General features: G+C 40.4%; 1 protein-coding gene across 2 annotated transcripts in view; it reads right to left on the bottom strand.

Moving 5' to 3' along the window:
- LOC142390569 (plexin-A1-like) overlaps positions 1-23,415 on the bottom strand; it is a 234,820-nt gene that overhangs the window by 121,555 nt on the left and 89,850 nt on the right. For both annotated transcript variants that reach the window (XM_075476108.1, XM_075476109.1), the window contains exons 3-5: positions 18,617-18,748; positions 1,898-1,998; positions 225-348 (exon numbers count right to left, since the gene is read on the bottom strand). In XM_075476108.1, the coding sequence (XP_075332223.1) occupies positions 225-348; positions 1,898-1,998; positions 18,617-18,748 (357 nt within the window). The remainder of the gene's footprint in view (positions 1-224; positions 349-1,897; positions 1,999-18,616; positions 18,749-23,415) is intronic.

Here is a 23,415-nt window from a genome sequence, read left to right as displayed (position 1 = left end):
AAAACGCTGCTTAGATATGTGGCTCACAACTCAGTTTTCAGCTCTAACTCAAAGTGATTGCCAGTGTTGACACAACTAGAAGTTTTAGTTAATATAATTTCATATTAATTGTGTTACTTTCCCTGTCCATCTTTATTCCTCCATTTCGCTATATCATGCAAATACACGCACAATGCACAAATCCCTTCATGGATACAGGATATGCCAACAACAACACCCCGTACCTGTACTTCTGACATGGTGACAGAGACGGTCTCGGGGTGGACGGAAAGATGGACACACTGCTCCACTCTGGTGGTGAAACGTTGAGGCTCCTCTGCCCGCTCACAGCGATCTCTTCTTGAACATCTACCAAACAAGATTATGGGACAGTCACATCGCTATATAAATCAGATTTGTTTTGTTTAAGTCCACATTAATCCTGTTTACTGGTCGTCTTTGTTTAGGTAAAGTACGCTTTTTTATTTTTCTTACACTGAGTGCTTCTCAATTTGGAAAATAAATCCACCGTCCTCACAAAGTTGTACACATTACTGGTTGCTTTGAGCGGAGATATGATTGAATTAGTAATGCCTTGTATTTATTGAAAAACCTTTAGTTTTGCTGAGTTTCGGACAGAGAACTCATTTATCAGGGGTGCAGAGATGCATGAAAATTAGAAGTAAATTAGGGAGGTACCTTTGGACAATGCATGTAAACAGCTTAGAACAGCAATAACTGGAATATATTGTGTTCAATGGTAACATGAGAACCAATTCAGCACAATTCCATATGACTTATAGAGTTTGAAAGAACCACATCTAAATTATTGTTGATATTATGATCCTGTGAATCCTGATAATGTGTGTGACAGTTAAAAATGTCTTTACCAAGATCTTAGAGCACTGATAAATAACTTTAATTGCTACCTATAATTATTACTTGATGATACAGTGATACAGTGATAAATCACTGCTAAAGCAAATAGGACACAACCTCGTTCAGACAGAGCACTGATGCATTTAGTACCATAGCTGCCCTCACACCAGCGTCGGTCTACCCTAAGCACTAAAATTTATTATTATCAATTCATTGAAACTCTGATTTCTTTACACAAGATGTATTTGTGGCGGGTAGATAAATCCCTGTCATCTTCACGGTTTAGATTCTTTAAGAGCTCACTTAGAGAGTAGATCCTTTTCAACTAACTAGTTATGGTCAGTTCTACTTTCTGACTAAAATAGCAGAACAAGATTTGCTGCAGAAGGAAATAAGGCAAAAGAAGAAGTAAGAAGTTTCCCTGAGAACCAATTACATTTTTAGAGAATTGCATTTTTGCATTTTTTTTTTTAAGCATAAAGAGTTCAAATTGCTGACAAGGATCTAAAGCCCCCCCTCCCTGCCACATATCTGATGTTGGAATTAAGAGGACCTGCGTATACCAGCTTTTCCATCAATATTTCCAGCAGTGCACAATAGGATGGTTGTGGAAAGACGAAAAAAATGCAAGATGGAAATTTCTCCGTCAACCTGTGCTTTTCATTTGTACAAATGATGTCAGCACAAGGAATGCTTTTGGGGATTATTTCCCAAAAGATCTGCATTCACAAGACCAACAAAAACCTCTAACCAAAATCCTCCAATCTGACCACAAAGCTCACAAGGTGAAGGATACGTGTGTTGGCCCATCATCCAAATGCATGGAAGTGTGAAACTGTCTGTAACAGGAAGACTGCTTTTCATTTTCATTTAAAAATGTCACACATGTACTTTTATAATGCAACACGTGGTCACATAAGGCGACGCAAAGCCAAATGGGTCTACAAGGTGTGGTCAAAATAAACATTAACAGAAGAATTCCAAAAACAAATGGATCCACCTCACTAGAAATGATTGAGTCAACAGTACAAGCACTTACACGTTGTGCAGCACACACCAGCCACAGTGAGGATCTCCTGATCCCAGACAGTCTCGACAGGAAGTATGCTGCTCACAACTCTCCACTGGTACACGAGTGACCTGGGAGAAAAGAAGGGAGCAAAAGCATACCTGGTTAATGTTGCGCAGAGAGAATGTTTATACTGGACCCAAGCTGCTTATATTTTATAGACTTTTAAAATAACAGAGGTTCCCTGCAACCAGAAAACACAAGATTAAATTGCACGCGGTCAGTGTGACCATTACAGATGAATACTTCTGAAGGAGCTGCCTACAAACCCCACACTCCATAAGGGTTTTATACATGTGAACACACACCCTTTGACAGTCTTATTACTGTAATGTACTGCTCACAAATCTCCAGCGGATCAAAGCACACTGAACTAATCCAAACATTTATGTAGATTTATAAATTGAGCTTTTCTCTCCTGTTGGACGTTGAAGAACTGAGAGTTGCTATCCATTCCAAACTGAAATATCTGAATATTAGCTTTTATTCTTTAAGGTGACCGTGAGCCTACTCCTCAGACTAGAAACCTAATCTAATCAAATTAGGTTAAGGCTGTAATTATATCGGATTTATTCCAATTTGAGCTTAAGACAACAAAATGTAGAATTACTAAAATCATGGCAATTGACATTCATAGCATCTTGAGGATCCAGCCAACTGATTTTAAAGCCATCATGACACTGTAATTTAGTTCGAGGAGAGCTATTTCCTGACTTTTGAATATCAAAAGTCAGGAAAAGATCAAGCTACATTATTTGAAGTTTAACATCGTCTTAAAGAGTGAGTGTAAATCCATCTGCCAAAACATTAAAATCTCTGACAGATAAAGTAACACTGCTAATTTTATCACAAACTAGAAATGCACTCAGAGAGTGCAGACCTCCGCCAACCGCCAACCTACCTGTGGATAGCGAGCCATGTATGGCATTCCCTTCTCCCTATTCATTATTGAACAGCAATGTTCCCCGTTATCAATTATTATTATTATTATTATTATTATTATTATTATGTTTTGTCGGGAAGCAGTGTTCGCCGTTATTATTATTACGCTATATGCAGTTATGCACACTGGCTTGCCGTTGCAATCTTTTGTTGTGCTAATTACAGCACAGGAGGGTTTCAGTTACGTCATCACGGGAGCGCGCGAATTTCAGTTGGTGGGCATGAAGCTTGACTACAGCATAGCAACAACATGGAGAATATTGAGATGAGTGAATATTGTAGTGGTTTGGAGCCGGCACACAGGGAAAGGTATTTGGCGTTCGTAGGGAAATACATTGGGCGTGACACATACTTAATGAAAATGTCCGAATTTTCGCAAAACCGGAACGATTTGCCGAAAATAGAGGCTGTGGACATGACGAGCTACCTGGTTCTCCAGACGTCTTACTACACCAAGCAACAGATGAAGGCCCACAAAAGTTTGGAAGCATATAACTATTACCACAGCGGATGGATCAGCAAACTCGGAGTAAAACGTCTACAGAATGATTGTGTTTTGGTGTTCGCCAGGATAAGTTTGTTTATGGTGCATTATCCCAGTGGAAAATGCAGTGTGTAGTGCAGGGCTGGGCAGTAAAGCAGAACTTAACATGTTGAATGCCGAGCTGTGAATGTTGGCATTCATGTTTTGATAAAATGCCGAGATCCAAATATCCAAATGCTGACATTGTGTCTTTGTTAGCCTAATGCACAAGAGAGAGAGAGCGAGCGATTCTGTTGTCAAGAACCTGGGAGCTAATGTGCCCTGTTAGCACTTAAGCACTTCGTGGATACTACTGAAACGTGAAGATTGTGATGACGTGACAAATTTGTTTTGTTTAGATCAAACACTCTCAGAGATCGCATGAAACACCGATGGCGGTTTCTTAGCTCTGTGTTTTGGTAACCCAGCTTGACCGTCGGAGCCCAGTCCACTGACTCAGTAGCTAACAACGCGCTGGGGCAGCCTTCAAAACAAAGCCCAAACGTAGCCCGTATTACATTACTGTTGATTGGCATTTAACAACATAATACTCTACCGCACTACTACTAAACAGTTAGATTTCGCACATACCTTTGACGAAGTGGTCACCGCAGACACGAGCATTTGCAGATTCAGCCCCTCCAGTCTGTAAACGTAGGTTAGCTATCCACTTTTTGCGGCGTTGTTCTGTGAGTTTTTTTTTCCATTTCTCACCTCTATGGGCGATTACCTTAGGTACCCGATAGTAACCCCTTCCCTTCTCTCGGTTAGACCGATTGCTACATCCAAAAACGGCACAAAACTGAGGTATTTTGGGCAAAAAGTGGCAGACAAAACACAGTGTTTTCAATGGGCTCCAGCTCAGGTTGCCCACCACCTGGGTTCGCGCGCTTAGAAAAATACGGAAGTGACGTCAAGTGAAACCCTCCTGCATTCAATCCGCGCACTATGCATTCTGTCTGGCTTTGGCACCTGAGGTCGCGCCACCTTGTGGCAGGTCGCAAGATTGCAGCACGAACAGACGAACGAACATCCAGACAGACGAACGAACGAACATCCAGACAAACCAACAGACAAACTCGGGCGATCACATAACCTCCTTGGCGGAGGTAATAACAACTTCCTGCTGAGAACACCCGCATTGTTGCTTTTGCATGGAAGTTACTTAGACGCTTGCCGCCTACTTAAACATTTTTGAAGACCAGTCCCACCCTCCACGTGACAACAGCTCAACACTCTTACAGAAGCAGCACTCCTCACCAGGACAACAGTGAGCCCCATAAAAACTGCTCATGCCATGACAGGACCGGATGTGATGTGATGGCGCCTTAGGGAAGAAATTAAATTCCCAAAGACCCCACGCCACAGGACCTGAATGATCTTTTCCTAAGGCCCCGGCAATAGACAATGCAGGACCTTCAGATGTTCATCTGTCCACGTCCTGACTGTATGGACCTCTGTTGGTGGGATGAGGAGCACCTGCTCAGTATTAGGCAGGTGGTCGTAACGTTCTGGTAGATCAGTGTAGTTTTCTTGGTAGTGAGAAATTCATATCTTCAAAAAAAAAAAAGGAGAGCTGAACATGACGATTGACCTTTTCTCAATTAATCTTCTTATCTTACATACGGCACACCGACTGATCTGAACATGAGCAGGTTTGCTTAATGCCTCAAGAATATGCTGCTGTACTTAATACAATTAAGATAAACATCAAGGATTTCTCCTTTTGTCCAATGAAGCGCCAGTAGCTGACATCTTTGTGCTCGACTAAGATAAAACTAAACTTTGATGATATCAAACAATGCTGTTGAAATTTATTTACCCAAAACTACAACCAATTAGTATCTGAACATCAGTGGGTTATCTAATATCTTAAGAAGCCCACAGACGGTTGCCTTTGCACATATCATTTAACTATCATGTTGAATGCTATTACTTGCATCACCATCTGCCGTTTGTTCGCACGATCATTAAAAAGCAGGGGGTTCTCTGCATTTTTTGCAGGTTTTAGGATACTCTAAAACCAAGCAATTATCCCCTTGGTGAACATTATGAAATGTTGGAAACATCCCTGTGCATATACAGTTTTAATCTGCTTTCTTAAATATCAGCCTCACTAGCATCCATATGTTAAATCTCTGTTTGGCCGTGACAGGTGGATTGGCAAACAGGACACTGCTTCAGGGTAACAACTTCACAAGCCCAGTGGGCCCAGTGTAAAAGCTACTCTATGGACACGATCGAGACGTTTTCTGGGGCAGTTGATGAATTTTTAAATACATCACTGACCACCTAAGACGTGTACACGTATGAACACGTGCACTTGTGCTCAAACCTCGAGCTGCCCTACTCGGGTGAAGTATGAGTGCATGTAGACACCTTAATCTGACAAGAAATTGGATCGGATCGGGTTACTCGCGATCGGATTAAGACCCCGAGATAACTCGGTTGAAAGTCAAATTAAACGTGTTTGTAGACGGTGATTGTAATCAAGCCAATTATCCGATCCTTTCAATGCCATGTAACCCCACTGAATGATATATATACAGAGAAGGGCGGGGGCTAAGAATTTTAGCAAAGGGATTCTAGCTTCTTTTAATAATTAATCTATGTAAAAATATATATTTATCTCTCCTAGGCCTGTTAGGTTTGTTTTAGTCTGGTTTTTACCTTCACGCTCAGTCATTTTGGTCACACTGAATAAAAAATGAATGATGAATGACTCTCAGACACTTTCACAGTAGTGGTTTCCATCGTCGTGGAAACCAATCAGGCTGGTCTAATAGACAGATGTTCCAGGAACCTAATTTATTAACATGTTTCAGTCAATTTAGGACAAGCTAGTCACTTTCCAAGTACCACCATGTAATTTTAACTCCGTATATTCCCCCATTACATAATGTGGTATTTCAAGTCAGGCCACTGGTCACAATATCACATTTTCACCACATGACTTTTGTGGCAAAAAGCATTCATAATAATAATATTATTACAATGTCCACTGAGAACTTTTAAAAAATAACTATCACACCTTTTCTAGTATTTTATCTCTTTTTTTGGCAAATGTTCTCTTTTAACTAAACTTTTTAAAGTTCCCTTGGGATTAGGATTGCATTTATAAATTTAAATTGAATTTAGATCAAAACAAAACAAATATCCACACACACACACACACACACACACACACACACACACACACACACACACACACACACACACACACACACACACACACACACACACACACACACACACACACACAGGAAGTACGCATGCAGTACTACATACTAGAATCAGCAAAGTCTTTTTTTAGTGCAACAAAGTGACTGCAATTCCATGGTGGAAGATGAAAAGAAAATGGAGACGTATAATATAGAAATTGTACTATAGTGAGGACCATCTCGCGAGACATTCTTCCATACATGAAGCTATTACAAGCTAACGCGTAGGAGAGTTTTCACACAAACAGCATATCTCATAACTACAGGCAAAAAAATCCCTGCGGTTCATCCTCAGTTTTTTCCACTGTGTCACTTCAATGTATAGTTGGACACATTAGTTTATGGCAGATTCATAGCATAGTAATAGTAACCTGTGTCTGATAGCCATTATAACGCTGCCATCACTAGGCTCCGGCCTCTTACTGAACACCAAATGGCAGCAAATTGCAGTCATTACTCGTGGCTGGATGAATACCACACTAGTAATAATGTCTATCTGATAACGTGAGGAGGAGGAGGGAAAAAAAGAAAGAAAAAAAAAAGACAACATGCCATGCTCAAACACAATAGCCAGGGAGAGAAGTTTACTCAATGTGAATTTGCGATAGTGGGCGAGATGATGTATTCCAATGGAACAGTTCAATTATTGAGTTTTAGAAAACAGATAATGGGATGGGAAACGGGAGATGCACAGCCAAACACTCTTTGTCTTACTAAGGTGGCAAGGGAGTGAGTGTGTGTGTGTTTGTGAGAGACACTGTAAGTAAGTGAGAACCACCAATATATATTAAATATGGCATTTTCATCCCTGGCCGATTTGCTGCCCCTGAGGAAACACATCCATCTGTGGATTGTGGAGGGAGGTGGAGGGGACAGGACGGGGGAAATGGGAGAAGAGGTAGAGGAAGACTGAAAAAGTGTGATCATAGAGGGAAAATGTCCATTTAACCATTCATTTTAGCTTTCAACTGATAATAGGAAGCATTTGGGGATTAAAAAGCAACTATCCTCCAATGAGTTTCAGATGCTTTTTCATTTTTTTTCCCCCATGTTTCCACAAAGGAAAGAGAGAAAGACAGCAGAGTAGATGATGAGGGGGGTTTATTACAAATAAATAACGGCTACAAATGAGCCCCTCTCATTTGGGTCATGATAGAGAGGCTCTTAATTTGCCTAGTGATAGATGAGAGCAAGGAGGAGGGTGCGGGACGGAAGGAGGGGGTGAGTATGAGGAATACGGGGAAGAATAGATGAGAAAGACACACAAATGTAATTGCGACTGATGTTTCATTCCACATATGGGGCCCTTTCGGTCCCAGCTAGCTGCCGTCATAGGCCCAGCTGTAATTGTCCCATCTGTATAATATGGTGGAGAATATAGGGTGCTATCATGACAAAATAGGCTGATGGATGGCTTGTTCTGCCAGCAAGCCCAGTTCTAAGACTGCTTTACAAATGCACCCATGTTACCACCAACACAAGGCAGATATGCTATTTGTGCTAAGGCACTCAGGCAAAGTATTTGACCACAAGATGGCCTGAACATCTTAAACAAGAAGCTGACAATTCTCATTTAGATTACATGCACATAAATACACAAAATGAGAAAGAATTATGTATAATAAACACATAATAGTAACAGGTATACATGTATATATCTATATATATATATAGATATATATATAGTCTCCAATTCCGTATTTTCTTTCTATCTTTTCCTCTGTTATGCCCTCATCTGTCTTGAATTTGGCTGGACACACCAAAAACACTGCAAATGAGACCATAGATCACGAATACCCACTGAAAGAGACAACCCTGGAGGCAGCAAACAGAAAAGAAAAAGTGCCAGAGAACGAAAATATCACTCCATCTTTATATTCTTAAACACACTGCTGTCATCATAAGCTCTCTAATCAGTTTTCTCACAAAAAGAACATGAAGGGGATTTTGGGCCGGTTCGTGTCCAGAGTCAGGAAAACCTTCACAGTGGGATTCCATAATATGTTTCTCTGTGTCCTAATCTCCCCCTGTGACTCTCCTGCACAAGGGGGATACACGGGAGGAAATTACTGTTTGTAACATTACAGCTTCGTATCGATGGCCTGATGTAATCGGGGTGTTTTATTACATTAAAGAAGAAGCTCTAGACCCACGCTACTTTACTTTAAGTCAAATAAAACCAAATTTTCCTTTTCATTTGATCTGTTCTTGCGTTTGCCTTTGTGCTATTCCGCTAGTTGAATATGAGGCAGCCAGCCAGTTCACTGTGGCTTAGCATAAAGACTAAAAGCACAGGCAAAAAGCTAGCCTCATTCTCTCCAGGAGCAAAACAATCCACCTACTTGAAAAATTTGTCTTACAACAAAAACAGTTGTTATGCGTGGGGAACTCTCTTGGCCAGGAGAAATGAATTGCTTAGTTTTTTAACAAATGAGATGCACAGTGCTACTTGTTGATAATGAGCTTTAGAGACACACATCATTTTATCTTTGAATGGAGACATTCTAGCTCTTTTGAGGCGTTTCCGACAGATCTCGTACAGCCAAGCTAAATATTGGCTCCAAACATTAATGACTGGCAATATTTTTATCCAACTCTTGAGAGTAAATAAGCCCATTTTCTGTATCATACCCTTGCCATAAAATGGTCTTCTTAACAGCAGACAACTTCGTACAGCTTGCAAAAAACACAAAAGGTCCAACACACCCACAGTCTTTCCTGCCTTTCTTCTGGTATGAAACACTCACACATTTATACAAAAATAACTTCATCACATTTACTCTTTCAAACTGAAGTCACACTGTTCTTCCAAACCACAGTGAGACTTCTCCCTCTGATGGTCTAACAAATCCTACCCTGATCAGTCGATCACTCACGTTTCTGCCTTTGACAGCTTCTCTGTGCGCGTCTGCTTTTTGTTTGACAGCAAGGACAGGACAGACTACTGAAGCACATATACCAATACAAAATATGCGAGTAGAGTACCAAATTGAAGTAAGTATACTGCTCAGTGTCATTTGTGGTAGTTTTTGACAGCATTTCAAAATATACATATACTTATAAGCATATGAATAGAAACAATTAAATGGATCATTTCAAAAGACATTATGAACAATTTTCACTTAAATAACGGCCTGGTATACATTTCTCTAATTGGCTGCAGTGTGTCCATCAATTATTGATAGAGGACACACCTCTGTCATTCTGAATAATTATGCTAGTTCAGCCTGTACTTAAAGAGTGTAACCATGGCAACACGGAGGCAGTCTAAGCCTCAGTCTAAGTTTAAACAAGCAATCTTAAACAAGCTAAGAAATAAATGAAAAGAAGAAAATTTTACAACACTGAGTGTAATTCTTCACTGCATCATCTTATGATGCACGGATCCACTGACTTTACTGATACTTTGTATCACATAAGGGATCTTCTGTATTCCACTCACTAGCGAATTCGCAGCTTCATGCTTCAACTTGTGATACACACGGCCTTACTACTATTTACAGAAACTTAATATCGATTTGGAGACAGTGACATGGCTGGATAGCTACCTAGTCTTGTTGTTAATCATCCTGTTAAATTGTAAGTGTTTGTCAACCATATAACCAGCTATGAATCATGCTAACATACCATGCTTTCTGGCTCACTGCAGAGCTATATGGTTTAGTGAGCACAGCATACTTAAAAACATCCTATCACTGTCAAGTCACATCTGGGCTTCCTTTTAGTCACAAAATCAGAAAACAACATTTCCAATGCATGTCTTCCCTTTCTGATATACGATAGCCGTTTTTTCAGTTTGGAGCCCTTTTTCTTTTTGTTTAATGACACCAGTCATAAATCCACATGGGTTTATAAGTCAATAAAAGTCAGGTGTTGAACTTGAGAGCTCACCTTGATAACTTTCACAATTATTCACACTATTTACCGTTGTACTGAAATAACAGTGTGTTTTGGCAGGAAACCTCGCTGTCACTAATTCTTATTTGCCCCATGCAAAACAAACGCAAAGACACGCTGCTCCAAAGCTAAACTCACCCACTGGCTGACGGGGCCAGGGGCACATGCAGAAGATTTATGTATCTTGTTCTCATTATTCTCCCAGTCACTGCACGTTTTCGCAAACAATTTTAGCAACTTCAGAGTTGGACGAACACCAAAGAAACTGGTTTAAAAAGGAGCCCATGGCAGTAATCTTCTCCCTGACCTCCAAGTGATAGAAATGCTGAGTGAATTGAATATGAACCCTCTCTGATGTGGTGCCAAGGGTAGGGTTTCTCCACTGTACGGCGCAGTACAGTACAGTGCATTTCTGTACAGTAGCTAAATCAATACATGGAGGTACATCATCAGATTATCATGCCAGTGTCTGAGCCACCACACACAGACGAGGCCGTTCGCTGTCCCGGGTCACCTTACAACGCTGTTTTACAAGCAGAGAGGCTTGACCTTTCTCTTTGAGTTCAGTAGTGCAAATCTGGCCATGACGCTACAACAGCAAAAAGATCAGACACCGAGTAGTGAGCATCAATACATGAAGTAGATTACAATTTGCAAAGTCCTTTAAGCGTTCAGTCTGCGGTGATGCAAAAGAACAGCTCATTATCATGGGAAGTGAGAAGAAAGCTCACCTCACAGCTGCATGTTAGCAGTCAGACTTGTAATTACATGATAAACAAGTCATTTGGTACAAAAGGTACAGTGGAAATCAATAGATTATGAGCTGTAATCTACTTAGTCACTTACTTTAAAGCAATTAGGTGATGTCATCCACAGGGACATGCAGGATGAAAGAAATATTTCCGTCTCAGTGACGTCAACAACAAAGAGCAATGACAGGATGAAAAATCCTTCCGGCTGCGCCGTTTTTATTAGACTGAGACAATTTGAACGTGAAACTGGGAAACAACAGCGATGATTAAATTGATTTAGTGCCGTAGTTCGTTTTTATGAACACAAAAATGATGAGAAATTACCGAGGAGGCCGAAACAGATCAAAAGTGAGTGGCAAGCAAAGACACACGGAATGAAAAAAAAACAAAACAACACAGAGTGAGATAGTGTTTGTGAGCAGGGCGTCGGTGTACAGCAAAGACACAAAGAGAGGCATGTGTAAATCTGCGGTGGGCTAATCGAAAACTCTCCGCTAGCTGTGAATCAGTTTTATGTTTTCCTGCAGTCAGTACAGCTGTGCTGATATGTGGTGTATATGCTGCAGTCCAGTCCGACGCATTTAATTATGTGCAAGTGAATACGGCAAAAGCTAAATTGCTCTGTCAAGCTGCGAAATGGGCTTTTTGATGTTTGAGCTCTCATTGCTTGGCATTTCTATTATTCAACAAGGGGGAGAGAATGGAGGGATGAGGAGGAGAAGAGGAGGACAAACAGGGCAAGAGCAGACCCCACCTCCGAAAGTGATCATCATAGAAAGTGTGGATATGTCAGGCTTTCAACTTCCCCGAGAAGAGTCCAAATCCCAGTAAGTGGTTTGGGGTTTTCGGAGGTGAGACGTATCAGCCCAACTCTGCCAACATTAATGAATACCATCTTCCTTTTTTTTTTTTTTTTTTTTTCTTTTTTTTGATGAAATGATAGCAAAAATTGCAAATATGCTTATAAACATAGCAATCCCATCTGATTAGACAAGATTAAACTCACTTTTTTCAGTCCAGAGAAAGGCAACTGTTTTTGTTTTGGATACTTCTTGTGGCTTCAATAAAATTCAGAAGTTTCCACACCCATGGGCATGTGGGCTTGGCCGGCTGCTTTAAACCACAATAAATCCAGAATCCAGATAGCCTCTAACTTGGAGGATACTCCTCATCAGCAGACTACAAGGGCTCTGCACATTCTGGTCTTTTAATGCCTAGAGCACAACTTCCCGTCCCCAGCAGTGGGAGAAAAAGGTCCATCCTCTATTCTATGCTGTCTGAAACCATTACTTTGAGAGTAGTTACTCCACAAACTCACTCCATTGGAGACGGACAGACGTGCAGAGCCAGAGGAGTGTTGCAAATATGAGGTACAGAGAGTTGAGGAAAATAACAGAGCATATCCTGCAAACCAATTATATTTTCCCACCTCTCAAGCTCTAACCCACTCACATTCTCCATCTTGCCTTTCCAGCTTTATTCTCTGGCTGGACTGTGAATTTGGTCAATACTGAAGATCTGAAAGTGAAAGGCCATTATAAGCACTCCTTGAAAAGATGGTCGTTTCATCTCATCTTTTCTGTCAATTAGCGCGATTCCTCGAAGACAGACTGAAAATATGGGATTTAAAACGATAAAAAATGGATTTTACAGCAATAGTATCGGGCACAAAATAGGCTCAAACACAAATAAGTACCAAATTGTACGTTCATTTTCCATAACTATTTCAAAACTGGTGACGAAAACAGAGAAAACGATTTGAAAATTTTACTTCTATGGCCATTTGTAAGGGAATTGAACTGAGTTTAGTGTAAAGACTGCACATATATCCAGTGGAACATCTACTACTGGTGTGTGGAACATTTCTTTTTAAATTTTGGGTTTTGCCACATTGGATATCTTAAACCAGAAATTAAATCCAAGGGACGGATCTAAAAGAAGACCATGGAAAATGATGCCTCGCATGATAGCATAGTTTGGTTTCTCATCATGGACATCAGAAGCTGTCAGCAGCATCAGTGACACCACACCTGCTGCTGCAGCTGCAGCGTCAGCAACAACGAGCCCCGGGCACGTTAACCCGGTCACCGGAGAAGCTGCAACTTGTGCCCCGCCTCTGAGGAACGATGAGCGATGACTTGGGAGATATCCCAAAACAAAATTCGGGAAACAGTTTCGTTCCTTTTCCTCCGGCTTTTTTAAAAGGTACAGTTTTCTAGAATGCAGCAAAGAAGCAGATGCTGTGTTCTGTTTCCCCCTGCAGCCATTTTCAGTGCAACAGTGGCTATAAGGATCCTGCTTTTACGAGCAATGGAGTAAGCGATTGGAAAAATATTTCAGTCAAGTTACAGAAAAACAGTAAGAGTCAGGACACTTGTTAGTCTTGGAAATTAATTCCACACCGTCACATCCTCCTTTTTGATTTTGAAACAGAATCCTTGTGTTGTTGTTATTAATTGTGCTAAATAACTAATTTTTACGCCATTTTTTGTTAAAAAAAACAACAACAAAAAACGTCAATTTCGGTGCCTTGCCAAATGTTGGGCTATGTTTATCATCAGTTTTACTCTAAATGTGAGCATAATTTACTAAATAAACATCATGTTTTATTAAAGAAGATGTTAAACTGACCATTGAGCTCATAAACTTACTAGAAAAACCAAATAACAAAATAAGTGAAAAGTGAGGTTGACGCTTACTGGGCAAAGAAATTTAAGGATGAGAGTCCTTGACTTGCATGTGTGCACTTTACCGGCTACATTTGTAAAATGTAACAGCATCACCATTAAATGTGTTGAAAAGGGAGCGCTGTGGGTTCTAAGAGGTTTCTCTCCTCACAGCAGACCTCCCTGCTGTCACTGAACTAACACGGACAGACATGTAAGGACCATATCAGTGCTCATCAAAAATAAAACGCTGGCTTTAATAATTGAAAAAGACTTTCTGGTGGCAATAGCAGTCATCTTTAATGCAGATGAGAGGAAATAAAAAGGGAAGATCTGCAAATGCTCCCAGCATGGACCTCCTTCATCCTGCAGAGCACTACTGGCTGAAATTGACAAAAGCCTAAGCCCAGTATTATTATTATTCTCATCGATAACATCGCTTCAGTCTTACAATCTAGGTTGCCAGATAACAGTTTTTTTGAAAACAGATAATAAGAAGCATTTACCAAAGACATTGGCTGAGAATGTAAAAGCTCACTCATATCCTCCTACTGGCTCCTTCTCCTGGTTTAACACTTGGATTCAGTTACAGATTGCCGCTCACCTGCTTTGTGATCGTCATCGCCTCTCTTGTTACATACACTACCAGGTTTCCTCTGGTCCTTGGCCTTAATTCTTTGCCGTTTTCTCATTGTGTGACAGTAAATTCTCCATGCAAAGTTAAGTTCAAGTGCTCTGTTTTTGGATTTATGTTTGACTACCTGCCTTAAAACAACTTTTTGTTTTCTGTTCAGTAAATAAAGTGTTTTTCTCACTCATGTGCCTCTCACCTGGAAGCATGTATTTATGTTTTCCATCTCTACATAACTGGGATGGCGTGTGTCACAGAAAAAAACCCATCATGTGTGTCTCAAACATGCGTTTTAAGTATTTCTCTTCATTTAACCTTTATTCCAGCCTCCTTGAATACCATCCATGATTGTAGAGCCTCATTTCCCCTCCCCTCCTTCCTTGTCACATCAACAGTGACGCCATCCATTTGTATCAATTACACTCCACTTCCTCTCTGTGCTCGTTCAGACACATGGAAGTCAATTAAGCCTAATCGCTGGTAAATTAAACACAACTGCCTACATACTGGGAAAGTCTCGCTGAAGGTTATCATGTTGAGGTCATTAACTGTTATGAGATAAGGGCTTAGTGGAGGTAAAGGAACCAGAAGACAAAGGGGTGTCTGCAGTATCAAACTAATGAAGGCATTTGAAGAGAACCCATAGATGCGAGAGCTGTTGGATTTTATACGTATCGTAGCAGGTTAGGTCATTGAGGGAAATGAGAAGCTACTGAGACTTTCACATTTGTGATTCACTTTAGATAAAAGCAACTGCTAAATGACTAAAGGCCTTTAAGGCCTCGGCATGCTACCCCGTCGCTATCCGTCAATCCGACTCCGTGGTCACGCATAGGCCATTAATCCTTTCTAAGTTCTCCGTCGGGATGTCGGATACGCAAGGCAGTTCACCTCCCGATCAGTAGGCGTCGCTACGCTAGACGACCCAATCTCGCAACGTCTATCGTGAAAGTCGTTGATTGATTGTTCACCTCCCGGCTCCGCTCCACTCCTCACAGTGAACGATGGCGACCGAGAGAGAAACACTGTTGTTGGAGTTGGAGCTTGTTGATATTGAAATGCAAATAATTTTGATCAAATGTTGACCGGCACACGGTAAACTCCTTCAAAAATGGCGCTGTTTGTCACGTCCATGGGGTTTTTGCCATGTTTTTAGTTCCTGTTTAGTTTTTAGTTTTATCATTTTTTTAAGTTTGTCTCATGTCTTGGTTTTTAGTTCCTGTTTAGTGCTTGTTTCCTCATTGTGTTTGCCAGATCCTACCCGTCAATATCCTTCATGCCCCGCCAAGTTAAGTATTTCATGTCAAGTCAAATTCTTTGTTTTTTCTCAGCCATAGTGATGTTTTGTTTTCTCACAGTTTAGTTATTGTCATCCGGCTCAGCCGTGCTTTGTTTTAACCTTGTTTTTTTTTTAATAAAAAAAATCAAATTTGCTTTCTGAAGTCCGCATCCGTGTCCTTTTACGCCTCGCACCACCACCCAAACCTGACAGTGTTGTTGTTGTGAGAGGAGCTAAACCGGAAAAGTGAAAATGATGGCCGGAAATGATGTCGTTAGCTCCGTCGCTTCGATGGATAGATAGTAATTTTGGCCGATGCACGCAAGCGACGGATCTGTAGCCTAATCTGGAGCAACAGACCTACGTATATTAATGTAGAGCAAAAAAAAAAATAGAGTTAAAAGGAGTCTTTCTTTGCTAGGATGTTCAGTGGATACAGTTGCCTCCTTAACCTAACTAATTTTTTCCTTTATTTATTTATTGCTTATTTATTTTTGGAAGGTAGCTGGGTTTCTTAGGCATTCATTATTTTACGCAAAAGGTATACGTATAGTGTATTCCCACAAGGAAGAGTGGAGCCGAGCTCCATCCTATATGGCACATTTTAATATTCATGACATTAATTAGAGATGACTGTGTTCCTGCGTGTCAGGATATGTGTGCGAGAGAAAGAGAGGGAGAAAGAAAGTATGCGTGCTTGTTTGTCTGTGCTGATTTACCACACAATCTCAAAGTGTGGCCCACAGGCCAATGCCTGCCTCATGCGATATTAGCTGCTGCCTGAGAATGTGACATGAAGTGATGTGCAATGAAAATATCTTTTTCAGTGGTCATTCTGACATGAATTCTCCTTTTGTGAAGCCTCGACATTTACTGGTTTTGTTCATGATCAAGACAATTCTACTTCATGTTTATTACAGAAGTCAAAGTGGATGGTAATGATGTGCTGAACTCCATCACATTGAAGTGCTCGAAATAAGTTTGTATTCCTCATCTTAAGCAGGTTGACCTCAGCAATATGTGGAATTATGATTCTTTTAACGTTAGCTAAAACCGAAAATTAGAAGCGTGCACAGAAAATCTCTGCAGCTGTTCCATAGGGTATGCCTCTTTTGAGACTGGTGGTATAGCTTTGCACTACAATGAAAACATAACTTTGAACACTAATTCCATTAAATTACCACGAACAAAAAGTTAACCATATGAGGGAACATACGGTTATAAAAATGATACTCTCTTCACAAGTATAAGGAGACACAGCTGGAGCTTTATTCAAGCTCTAGGATTAGATATGAATCACATGCATTCATACAAAAGAGGATCTATACAGCACCAGACAAACATTATCCTAACACTTACTGTATATAGGGTTGTAAATGAATCACATCATTTTCATATATTATATTCATATATTCCTGACCAGGAATATACCTGCCTACCAGCTGACTTCCTTACTGAATAATGCTGACCAAACCTTACTTCTTTTCCATAGAGATGGCAAAAAAGTATGTGCTAAAAATAACAAGTACGAGCTAGCTGCCATATATTGGTCGAGTGCCTTGTCAAACATGTACACAAGTTGACACAGACTCTCTGCACCTGTTGTATCTACTATCTGTTACTGATGCAGAAGAAGTGTATGTGCACATACACAGCAAAATTAACTACATTTCATAATCACTACCTCGCCAGAGAGCTCACACTACCACATACAAAATGCATGTATACCAATACATGAGTCTGGTTTTGAGCTAAATTTACTTCCATTTCGATTGAACTAACCTGTCTGCTGCATTACAGAAATGGATAACTCGGTAGTTTTTATAGCAAAAAAAAAGCCACCGTAAAGAAAAATTTAAATAAAAAGAGATTTTACAATTTTAACATATATCCGCCCAAGAGTCCATTCTTTATTAATTTTGTGAAAAATCTGAAACCGTAACACAGGGAAGCCAGATAGTAGCTGATGAAATGTAGGGCAGAGACTCTATGAAGGTTATGTGATGTGTGCATTTTCCCCCATGCATTCATGAGTCTTGGGCTTGCTCCTTAAATGGGCTCCCACAAACAAAACTCTGTAAACTTCTCTTTTATTACATTTGTTGAGTTATAAAACTGGGAGCCCACAACATTTGCACTTGCAGGGATCAAAATGTTGGATGTTTGAGTTTTGACAGTCAAGATTTAGTGTTAAAGTTAGATTAAAGGATGAACGTTACAGTAAGTGTAAGGGTTAGACATTCAGCTATAATCTTTGATAAAAAAAGGAGGTTTAAAGAAGGCATTAAACTGCTAGACAGTCCTCACAAAGATAGTGAGAGAGCGTTTGAATGCTGCTTAAGTTGGAAAAGTGTCCATGCAGCGTATGTGCTGCTGTATGTAATTAGCTTGATTGCTTGCCTTCGGAATGTATATTTTTAATTCATCTTTCCTCATCAGCTCTTTATGGTGCTCCTTCTCTTACTAACCTTCAGTTTATAGTTCGCATTAAAAAGAGACGTGCATATTTTAATATAATATGCACTCAGTATGGACTGTATTCATAAAATGTGTGACAGTGTATGAATCCATATTAATGTAGAATATGCATATATATGCTGCCATTTATATTTAGATCATACATAAAATACATGTACGCATGCAATTGTGCACCATAGGTTGTCACATATGACTGTATCCATCCCTAAAATTGACAATTTTCTGCATCATGGATAAACGATATCCGACTGTACTGCTGATGGTTATGCTTTGGAGTGCTCACATATGTGTCTGTCCTACCTGTTTATCAGTGAGGGCGTACAGGAACTGATGATCCGGGCTGAAGAGGAGGTCTCTCAGGATGGGGCTCCCATCGCTAACCACCACATTCTCATACAACAAGGCAGGCTGGGAAATGAAGTTCACCAAGATCTGGAGAAAAAAAACAAAAAAAAGAAAAAGCCATGAATACAATGTAGCTGTAAAAATCTAAATAAGTAACAATATTGTCATGGTACAGCGGTATAGGCAGTACAGTGTGTGGCTTATTACATCAAGTTTTCTACGTACTCCCCAGTTATGTTACACCTAAACCATCAAGCAAACTCCCTTAAAAACTAAAATGTCATTCATTGATTCACTGAATAACAGAGTTTTCTGTACATATTGCGGATTTCCATAGACACCATTTACCATTGTGTCATTTCATTTCAGTTTCTTTATCATTTGCGTCACACAAAATTATCTGTCTCAAACACAGTTCGCCCCGAAAAACTAACTAATCCACACTTAATTTGTTAAATGTAGTAGAAGGCAACTATTTCCTCTTTAAATAAAATGCAACGGGTGTGCTTGAAATTTTTCTGTCATTTGAAAAACGCCTAACGCAGCCACACATCACATTTCCAGCCGTATCATTCAGTTTTATTTATGCTGAAACTCTAAATCAAACCAGTTTGTTGTCATGCTACAATGTGGAGAGCGTAACAACAGTAAACAAGTATATGATGGTTCTTTGGTTGGTGCTTGCCTTTGTTGAGTCTACTGGCAAAATTACAGAGTTTTGAGGGTCACTCCTCCTGCAGCAGTGAGAAAATCTTCCGTTCTTCTCGGTGTGGATCTTACTCCTTCTAATTTCCCGACCCCCATCTGCTCATCCATCACCTGACAGCAGTTTAGTCTGCTAAATCTGGAGTGTTTTTCTGCACTTGTTCCGTTATCGATCCCCCCCCCCCCCTCTCCTTGGTCTCAGCAGTTTTTGGTGGTTATCCTCTGCTGAATCACTGCCACAGTTTCCTTAATCTCTCTCCAAACAGAAGGTTTAATAGCAGGCTGGCTGTCATCACTACGTGCATTTTTGTTGCTTCAGAGAAAGGAAGCACATAGGGTTAAAAATTCAAGCGCTTTGAGAAATCAACTCGGCTGGAATAAAACTAAACTAAAAGGTGTCGTGAGCTAAGATTACAGATTAAAAAAAGCAGGTTTTGTGGTCTAAAACCAATGCTATTTATGCATTATATTCGATAAACTTGCACCGCTTACTGCTCCGGGATTTGGTCAAAAAAACTATTCCTGATTTTCAAAAGCGTGCATGTTTCTTGTTGGTGCTGTAGTTGTGTGTATGTATGTGTGATTGAGGGGTATACCAGTTGTTACTGCCCAAAGGTAATCTGTTTTAACACTCCCCTGTGTTGCTTCCACATCAGGACACAAACACACACACACAGACACCAAAACTTTTATTGACGTAAAGTGAGTGTGACCTTTTGTCCCTATGTTTTTATGGCTCTGGTGATTTCACTCCCTCTCGCTGTCAGAGACAGCGCACACAAGCTCTCACAACAGACACACACTTTATTTGGACATTTTCAGACTGTTACATGCCCTCGGCTACCTTATCATTTATGATGAGTGACGGACTGTGGTGAAACGAGGAGGGAATAAGAGCAAGGAGCATGCACTGCCCTACAGCTCGGGGCAGAGGGCAGTTGGAGGGGGATTCAGGTCAGCTGGCACAGAGGGGGCTGCAGATTGAGGCAGGTGACTGTGAATTTTCATCTAGTCTGCTAGCCTGCAGGTTTGTGCTCTCATTCTGCGACCTCTGCACTCTGGAAGTTAGAGTGCCCAAACAGACTCCTCCAGGAGAAAGCAGCAGCAGCAGCGGTTGAAAAACTTTGAGAAAACACACAAAAATTAACCAGAAACTTATAGTGAAATCTTGAAATCTGCTATCACATCAAATGGAAAAAAAAAAAATTGGTCAGCTTTTGAAGCTTCATTAAAGTGCAGCTGCTTAGAAAAGAGCTGAAATACCTGAAGGAAGCACCTTAATTAATTCGACCAAATCTCTAAGTAGTCTGTGCACACTCATTTCAAAACCAGAAAAGTTAAAAGACGGGCAACACTATGGCACCTGGAACTTTTTATATTTCCATTTTGTCCAGTTTCTCACTTTCTGGAACTTATTAACGAGCCTAAAAGATGAAAGCTAAAAAAAAAAAAAAAAAAACAGCATCTACCTGTTTTAAAAGGATCTTATTAAATATGCTTTTGTAACTGCTCCCATGATGATTATTAGCCCAAAAAAGACCCATAAATCTAACTGCTTTGAAGTTACTGAGAGCTTATGAGTCATTAAAACACTGCTTTTTACTGATTAGTTTACCTCTTTGAAGTGAGACAATCATACGTATTTCTATCTCGCTCAGCAGTGCCACTCCGGTGAGTGCACTAAACATAATTGCTGCTATTTGCATTCTAATTATCCACCAATCAATTAGATTTATAAAGCACACACACACACACACACACACACACACACACACGCACACAAAAAAATGAAATGGCATATCAATTCAGTCGCTTCAAGAGAAGATTAAGTATTATTCCAAGCAGGGATGCTACTCTTTATTTGACAGCTCAGTTCTCCATCTGTACTCCAAGCATGTATTAAATGCTCTATTCAGAAGTGATGTAAATCAAAGAAACGTAGACTGGGTGCGTGTCTTGGTTAAAGACAGTGCATGTATCTTGTCATCTATCCTCCAGATAAAAGACTGCATCTTTATACAGCTGTAGGTTATATAACTCCATGACTGAGCCACTATAGAGAAAGTTGGAATGAAAGTAGAAACTAAGGTTGACTCCTGATGCCTTTTTGGTCCACCGTCTGTCTTGCATCCCATTTTTCTCACCATCCCGTTTCCCCTCTCAACCTTTTTGTCTCTTGGATCCTTCTGGGATTAGGTTCATTACCAAACCAACAGCAAAATTACCGAGGGCGTCGAACACCAACTACACTTTCAGAGTCTTAAAAAAACAAAAGGCCAGCGCCATTCATAAAGGTCTAAAAGGATCTACTATGATGTCATTGTTGGGCTTTAGTATATTCATAATTCTTTCTATTATCCTGCTACACTCCAATTTCATTAGCTGCCAAGAAGGTCCAGTTCTCCTGGTGTAAACGTGGATGATGATGACGGTAAAGATTACAAAGGTGCATGTGTTGTATTTTTGAAGAATTAGATTCAATTCAAATATCTAAAACAACCAAGTTATTTTGTAAAACATTGAATGAAGTTTGATTTCGATGCATAAAGAAGAGAAAATGCTGCCTGACATAGGCTGTGTTCGAAACCGCCTACTACATACTTGCAAACCCATCGATCAGACAGTATGCAGAGCATTTACCCAAAATGCATTTCGCTCCTGCCCGAGCCGAAATCAGCCGGCCTGATGCTGATTTCGCTTAAGCTATAAACTCTGTAAACTTTAGCAACATTTGAAACATTTTCAGGCGAGAAAGTAGTCGTTTAGATCCCCAACGTGTTGAAAACCTGACAAAATACCGACTATTTACAATTTTGTTCCCACAAATTCAGCGCTACTAAAGCTAGCCGTAGTGAGCAACGCACTTCTGGTTATTTTCACAAAATAAAATACCCGTTGCCTTTTATCATAGGGAAAGCCGTTACGATACAATTGGTGCTTTTGTTGTGAAAACAGGAAGTGAACCTACCCTCGTTGTAGCTAGCTTTAAACTGCCGTTCTGACAGGAAATGACGATCAGTGACGTCACGTTACATTGCATCTTGGGTAGTTTGAGTATAAGTAGTAATCTCATGATGCATACCAGTAACATTTTGGCGAATCTAGTATGCATCCGGGAACTTAAAAAAAGGTAAAGTTAGTAGGGGTAGTGGGAGTAGTAGGAGAAGTAGGCGGTTTCGAACACAGCCATTATCTGACATTCCAACACTGCAACTAAGCGAGTGAGAACGTAAGTAACGGGACACCGGGATGTATTTCTTTTCAGATGTAACTCGTGACTGTAAATCAAACTGTTTTTGGTCTGTACAAACTCCTGAGAGAAGATCCACTTCATTCACTGTTGTCGGGCGAGTTTTCAAAACTTTTTCTTTGAGAACTAATTCAGACCGTAACAGTGAAAGCGAGTTAAGTTGTCCACATGCTGATGAGAACTCGTTGTGCATCCCTCCATCTTACTAGCAGATTAGGTCTGTGACATCATCAGACTAATAAATGCCACCGAGCAGTTCGCTGCCAATTCTGGTATTAATCAGCAGTTGTTTCCTGACACCCGCTGCTCATAAAACAGGAAGGTGTGAAACTCTTTTTAGGCTTCATAAAGAACAAGATAGCAGTCGAATATCCTGGACTGTTTTGCAGCTCGGAAAGTGGGTTTGGGATGGTTGTGGAGACAGATAAGGTGGAGCGAAGGCAGGAAGTGTAGCAGAAAAGAGAGACTGGCATTTAGTGTGTGTGCATGCAAGGGTGTCAGGAGTGTGGAGTGGAGAACAAGGTAATGCAAGTGAACAAAGGAGAGTAATGAGGTATGGCTTGAGTGCTGCAGTGATTAACACCATGCTGGGTTCAAACACTGGTCACACCTTTGGGTCAGGTAGACTGAGGGAACGCAATCAAACGCCATCAAATATTCCTGCTTTAATTTCCTCTGAGCCATTTTTCAGTTTTTAAAACACCTCCTTATTTTCCCTTTTTTCATAGCCATCGCTTAAGAGACCTCATTTAACACATTTTGCCAGTCCTTTCCTTTTGGCTTGCTTTTCTGGAAGGCA

Source organism: Odontesthes bonariensis, chromosome 10 (genome assembly GCF_027942865.1).
Source record: "Odontesthes bonariensis isolate fOdoBon6 chromosome 10, fOdoBon6.hap1, whole genome shotgun sequence".
In the NCBI taxonomy this organism is placed as follows: domain Eukaryota; kingdom Metazoa; phylum Chordata; class Actinopteri; order Atheriniformes; family Atherinopsidae; genus Odontesthes; species Odontesthes bonariensis.
The sequence above is the reverse complement of the archived record's forward strand: the minus strand, read 5'-3'. Positions and strand labels throughout refer to the sequence as shown.